Below are 6,680 nucleotides of genomic sequence, written 5' to 3'. Positions count from 1 at the left end.
TGATAGCACCTTGTATAAATTCGCCTTGTACTGGATTGTGACGTTTAATATTTTTTTGTTTACAACCCATAATTTTTTTTTTTTTTGATTTTTTGCTAAGAGGTGTTGGCGTTTTTTAAACGATTTCCCCAATTTTCCGTAAATTGAATCTTTTATTTACCAAGAAAATGCTAAAAAAGTGTTAACTATTTAATAAACCATAAAGTCTTAAGCAAATTATTTACGACCATGGCATTTTTAGATGATTGTGTTATAGTGTTTGTGTCCCAGGTGAGTGTGTGTCATTGGCGGTGCTTTGTTAGGAACAAATGCCGGTCGTTAATTGTTTGTTTTTGTTCTATTATTCATTTATTTTATGTGTTTTTTAGGTATTATTCTTTGCTGGCGGCTGGATATTCTTTGTTAAACAATTATTTAAGAATTATGAGATACGTCACATTTCAGTACAATTGATATTTTCGGTGACATTTGCCCTGTCACTGACTATGTTTGAATTGATTATTTTTGAGATTTTGGGTGTCTTGGATTCCAGCTCGCGTTATTTTCACTGGCGTTTGGGCCTGACTTCGTTGCTGCTAATGATTATTGCGGTTATACCTTTATATATTTGTTATTCCGTCATACATAGTATATCGTTTGGTAAGTTAGGAGAACATTTTTTTCCAAGATTTCATCATTAATTCATCATAACTTATTTTAAAAATTCTCTAAACTCCATTCTGTTCTCAATTTATATGCATTTTATTGAATTTTATTAAGGATTAAAATAATTATGTCTCATTTTATTGATTTACTCTACAAAATTTTCCAGTTTCTGAAAAATGGGTTCGTATTATGACCATCTGTTGTTGGTTTATATTCCTCTATGGTCTGTGGCGCATAGGAGAACCCTTTCCCCTGCTTAGTGTTTCCAATGGCATATTAACAATCGAACAAGGTGTGTCACGCATTAGTGTTATAGGCGTAACAGTAATGGCCATTTTATCGGGTTTCGGAGCGGTCAATTGTCCCTATCAATCAATGACTTATTTCATAAGGCAAGTAAACATACAGATTGAAGAACCTAACAAATAATTTATTAAAAACTATAAATAAAATAACTTTAGACCAGTTTCCCAAACTGATATTATCAACTTGGAAAGAAGACTGCAATTAACCGTTGATATGTTAACGTGTAAAAAGAAGCGTGTGGCTTTGGAAATGCATCGGCGTAATAAGACCAATCAAACCAGGCCCAGGCTATGGAGTATATTAAGTTCGGCGGTGAATAGAATGGATTCAGGGGGAGAAAGTAAGTATTTTTAGATTAAAAGTTTTTTTTTTAACTAAGACTATTTTAGATATCAATCAATTGCGCATGGAAATCTATGGCTTGGAAGAGCTGTTGCGCCAACTATTTTTGGAAATCAACTATTTGAAAAACATGCAGGAACGCCAAAAATGGTCCCAAACCCTACAGGGCAAATATTTTAATGTTATAGGGCATTTCTTTAGTGTCTACTGTTTGTGGAAAATATTTATTGTAAGTAAATTATTTTCTACCATTTAAAAATGGTGATTTTTTTATAATTCTTTTTATTCTTTAGTGCTGTGTTAATATAATATTCGATAGAGTGGGACGCAAAGATCCAGTCACCAAAGGCCTAGAAATAGCCGTACACTGGTGTGGTTTCGATATAGATTTGGCATTTTGGAATCAACATATCTCCTTTCTGCTGGTAGGCTGTATGGTGGTTACCTCTATCAGAGGTTTATTATTAACTTTAACTAAGGTAAGATTTCCGTTTTTAAATATAATTTATTTTTTAATAATTCTCTCCTTTTGTTTAGTTTTTCTATCGCATTTCCTCTAGCAAATCTTCCAATATTATAGTGTTAATTTTGGCCCAAATAATGGGCATGTACTTTTGTTCCTCCGTCTTGTTAATGCGCATGAATTTGCCCGCCGAATACCGTGTCATTATAACCGAAGTTTTGGGCAATTTACATTTCAATTTCTATCATCGTTGGTTTGATGTTATATTCCTGGTCAGCGCCTTATCCACCATTGTTGTATTGTATTTATCCCAAAAGCCCTGGAATTATGGTGATTCCTCTTTAGATTAATTATTAAATTTTTATTTATCTACAAATTAAAAGTATTTTGATATACTTGTCATCTATATATGCGTATGATGTGTAAATTATATTACAATTTAAGACCATATTCTTTAATTTTCTTTTAAAATTTTAGAATATTTTCATTTATAGATATCTGTTTGCCTAAAAAAGACTTGTTTTCTTCTTACTTCTTACTTTTATTATCTTGTGTCTCTCTTTATCTTTATATATTTAAAAAAAATATAATTTATATATTTAATTTGCATTAAATTTAATATTTAATATATATTTTATGCACAATATCTAATTTAAACACATTTATATATATCTTATTTATAAATATAAGTTATATTTAGTTAAATAGATAAACCTTAAAACCAAAAGAATTTAAATAAATAAAACATCTTATATATTTTTGTGTAAAAATAGGTTTTGTTTTTAATTAAAAGGCATTTTGCAAGGCAAAGGATTGAACTCCTCGTAATGTATTATTTTTGGTTTTCCAGTTTTCATATGAATCAATCATTCACAATAGCGAAAAAATAAAGTAAAAATATACAGCCCAATTATGAATAAAAAATTCCGCTGGAGTTTGTTCCCCGGTAGTTTTTTCTCATTGAAATTGAATAGGAAAAATGAGCAAAAGGAAAAAACTCCCGCGGAATTTTTATTCATAATTGGACTAATATTTGACGATTTATCGGTTAAAAATAGCCTGGAAATACAATCTAAAGTCATTACATTATTGTCCGAAATCCCAGTAGGGATACTAGCCTGACGAATTAAGCCTACCACGTACAAAATTTTAACTGTAATCGTAGGCATTTATATAGTCTTGGATTATCTTTAATCCAAGGTCTTTTTATAATCCTAAATAAGCTTTAAGCGCTGGCCTTTATGTAGTCTTGTATTAGCATTAATCGTAGGCCACAGTAGCGTTAGTTTGCTGTAATCTTAGGTTTTTTTATAATCCTAAATTAGCTTAATCGTAGGTCTTTATGTAGTCTTGGATTAGCTTTAATCCTAGGTCTTTCAATAATCTTAAATTATCTTTAACCGTAGGTCTTTTTATAATCTTAAATTAGCTTTAATCGTAGGTCCTTTCATAATCCTAAATTACCTTTAATCGTAGGCATTTATATAGCCTTAGTTTAGCTTAAATCGAAGGCTTTTATATATTCTAAGTTTAGCTGTAATCTTAGGTCTTTTTATAATCCTAAATTAGCTTTAATAAAAGGTCTTCATATAGTCTTGGATTAGCTTTAATCCTACGTCTTTTAGTAATCCTAAATTAGCTTTAATCGTAGGTATTTTTATTATCCTAAATTAGCTTTAATCACAAGTCATTATATAGTATTGGATCAGCTTTAATATAGCCTAACTTTAGCTTTAATCATAGGTCTTTTTATAATCATAAATTAGCTTTAATCGTAGGTCTTTATAAAGTGTTGGATTAGCATTATTATTAGGCCTTTATATAGTCTTGGATTATCATTAATCGTAGACCCTTATATAGTCGTAGATTATTTAAATATCGAAAAATTTGGTTTATTAATTAATAATTTGTAGAACTGTAATCCCCTGTCTATACTTGACAAATATTTATCATAACAATTAATGACGTTTGTTGTCAAGACAAAGTTTATGCAAAAGCACAAACAATTTTGTCATAACGAAGCAATAATACTATTAAATGGGGACCTAATAATTTTTTATCTTGACAACCATTTTGAAGTTTGCCATGATTTATCAGGTATACATGCAATATAAAACATTTAAAATGAAATCACAGTTATTTTATTAAAATCTGATAATATTACTTAATTTTTCACTTCATAATATTGCCATCTGTGCTTTTATTACTAAAAATATGGCAATACCATAAAATAAAGATATGGCAACTCATTACAAAAAGTAAATAAAGGTTTTCGTGGTGAATTTGTTTGCTTACATTCAAATTGCAAAAAATTTTAATTTTTTCTAGCAAAACTGATTAAAATACTTATATAATTTAAATGAAATTAATAAAAACTGTGTTAATGACTAATTTAAAGTAAATTTCGTAAGTTGTTTTGCATTAATCTAGCAACAAAATTTTATGTTTTATTTGACATGTTGAAAGTGTGTTGAAAAAGTAAATTTTTTCTAGTTAAGCTTAATAGGTGGTGATTTTTATTAAAAAAAAATTGTGCGGGAAAATGTACGAACAAATCTGTGTATAAATGAATTTGTGTTGTTAATAAGTTAAATCGTTCTGATCCATGTTAAAAAATACCGAAATCAATGAAAAACTTTGACTGTATCCAGCAAAATACCTTATTTGTTGTGTTAATTAGCAGAATCTTCCTAATCTGTTTTAAGGACAATCAAGGTCAATACAGAAACTGCTAATTTATTTACCAAAAGTCATAGCTTCGTTTTATGGTTCGGTGGAACCATCGGAACATATTTTTTAAGGATTATGTGTGTTTCAGATGACTTCGGGCTTATTTGTGGCCAAAATACAAGATCCTAATTTGTCGACAAGATGTTTCTAATAGATGGCGGCACATGCCACACATTAGAGCAAACAATGAACCTGTCTTCTTCACAATTGGATATTTGCTTCGGAACAACCGGAGTCTCACTTGACCAAAGATTGTCAACATAGCAAAGGCCCCTATCAACCGGCATATTTTCCCCGGGGAAGACATTTTGCCGGCAACAATGATCTGTTACTACAACTATTTTGGTGTACTAAGAAAGTAAGTTACAACGCCTTTAGATGCTAAGAAATAGAATTTATTAAATGCACCTTGAATCTTTGTTAATTTTAATATTTTTTTTTGTCTTGCGAAGGCAAAAACTCTCTTTGCAAGCATAAATTAACGATAATTATCATTTAATTTGTCAATCATTTTCTTTATACCATGACTAGTTAGTCTTTACTATCTTTCCGTTTTGAAAATCATCAAAGTTACCTTTAATAGTTTTCTTTGTCAACAAGTTTTGGTATCCTTTAGACACTCCCATAGAATTTACTTCAAATACACTTTTATAATTTAATTAATCACTTTATTATAACCATATTAGCGGTAACATCTAAATATTTCCGTTTTATATTTTGAGCATTTATTTGGTGTTTGCTGTGCATAAATCATATAATTTTAACACTATTTTAATTAACTTAAAACTCTATAGAAACTAGCAACAATCTAAACGTCAATCTTACTGTTAAGGCTGCAACAAAATGAAATGGTTGTGTTAACTGTGAAAAGCAACAACATATTTCCGCTTCCGTTTAACATTAACATACACACACTCTTGACACACCGGCACACCAACAACGGCAACCGAGTGGTTATACAAAAAATAAAGCCACAGTTCATTCATCATATGGCGACGTTTGGAATACATACAGCTATAGCAAACAAAATAATTATATACATATATACAATAAAAAGAAAAATAAACATTCAACAAAAATGTTAATTCAACACGTGATTTTTTATACATATAGCAGCAGTCCTGGTATAAAAACAAACAATGAGATATGAATAAATGTAAAAGGGGGTGCAAAAAAATTCCAAATGGCATAAGCTAAAGTTAGTCCTGTCAGCCAACGAACTGGCAACAATAGTTTTTACCTTTCATTCAGTTGTTCATTCATTGTAACCACACCATTAAACATTACAATAATAATACAAATATTTTTGTCGATTTTATAAGCTTTAACGTCCAAGTATTAAAGCGAGAGTGGTAGACTTTAATAGAGTTTCAGTTTAGGTTTAAAGTTAGCTTTTTATAGTCAGAGTTTAATTTTAATCTTAGGTCTTTATATAGTCAGAGTTTAATTTTAATCTTAGGTCTTTATATAGTCAGAGTTTAACTTTAATCTTAGGTCTTTATATAGTCAGAGTTTAACTTTAATCGTAGGTCTTTATATAGTCAGAGTTTAACTTTAATCGTAGGTTTTTATATAGTCAGAGTTTAACTTTAATCGTAGGTCTTTATATAGTCATAGTTAAACTTAAATCGTAGGTTTTTATATAGTCAGAGTTTAACTTTAATCGTAGGTCTTTATGTAGTCAAAGTTTAACTTTAATCTTAGGTATTTTATAGTCAGATTTTAACATTAAGTAGGTCTTTATATAATCAAAGTTTAACTTTAAACGTAGGTCAGAGTTTAACTTTAATCGTAGGTCTTTATGTAGTCAGAGTTTAAATTTAATCATAGGTCTTTATGTAGTCAGAGTTTAACTTTAATAATAGGTCTTAATATAGTCAGAGTTTAACTTTAAGCGTAGGTCTTTATATAGTCAGAGTTTAACTTTAATCGTAGGTTTTTATATAGTCAGAGTTTAACTTTAATCGTAGGTCTTTATATAGTCAGAGTTTAATTTTAATCTTAGGTCTTTATATAGTCAGTGTTTAACTTTAATCGTAGGTTTTTATATAGTCAGAGTTTAACTTTAATCATCGGTTTTTATATAGTCAGAGTTTAACTTTAATCATCGGTCTTTATATAGTCTTAGATTAACTTTAATCGTATGTGTTTATAAAGGCTTAGATTAACTTAATCGTATTTCTTTATAAACCCA

At 29.3% G+C, this 6,680-nt stretch overlaps 1 protein-coding gene across 1 annotated transcript; it reads left to right on the top strand.

Moving 5' to 3' along the window:
* The first annotated feature begins 73 nt into the window (after window positions 1–73).
* On the top strand, window positions 74–2,526 carry GPHR (golgi pH regulator). The gene is made up of 7 exons (XM_065513497.1): window positions 74–270; window positions 369–639; window positions 812–1,037; window positions 1,107–1,291; window positions 1,341–1,522; window positions 1,587–1,772; window positions 1,831–2,526. The coding sequence occupies exons 1-7, from the start codon at window positions 229–231 to the stop codon at window positions 2,104–2,106; spliced, it is 1,368 nt and encodes a 455-aa protein (XP_065369569.1). The 5' UTR covers window positions 74–228; the 3' UTR covers window positions 2,107–2,526.
* The last annotated feature ends 4,154 nt before the right edge of the window (window positions 2,527–6,680 follow it).

Source organism: Calliphora vicina, chromosome 5, assembly GCF_958450345.1.
Source record: "Calliphora vicina chromosome 5, idCalVici1.1, whole genome shotgun sequence".
Lineage (NCBI taxonomy): Eukaryota > Metazoa > Arthropoda > Insecta > Diptera > Calliphoridae > Calliphora > Calliphora vicina.
Note: the sequence above shows the minus strand (reverse complement) of the source record. Positions and strands in the feature narration are given on the sequence as shown.

What these genes read in the sequence shown, in the direction of transcription:
- GPHR (XM_065513497.1), top strand. Translation starts at nt 229, where the DNA reads ATGGCATTTTTAGATGATTGTGTTATAGTGTTTGTGTCCCAG. An exon ending in CATACATAGTATATCGTTTG is followed by an intron (nt 640 to 811) that starts GTAAGTTAGGAG and finishes AAAATTTTCCAG; the next exon opens with TTTCTGAAAAATGGGTTCGT. An exon ending in TCAATGACTTATTTCATAAG is followed by an intron (nt 1,038 to 1,106) that starts GCAAGTAAACAT and finishes AAATAACTTTAG; the next exon opens with ACCAGTTTCCCAAACTGATA.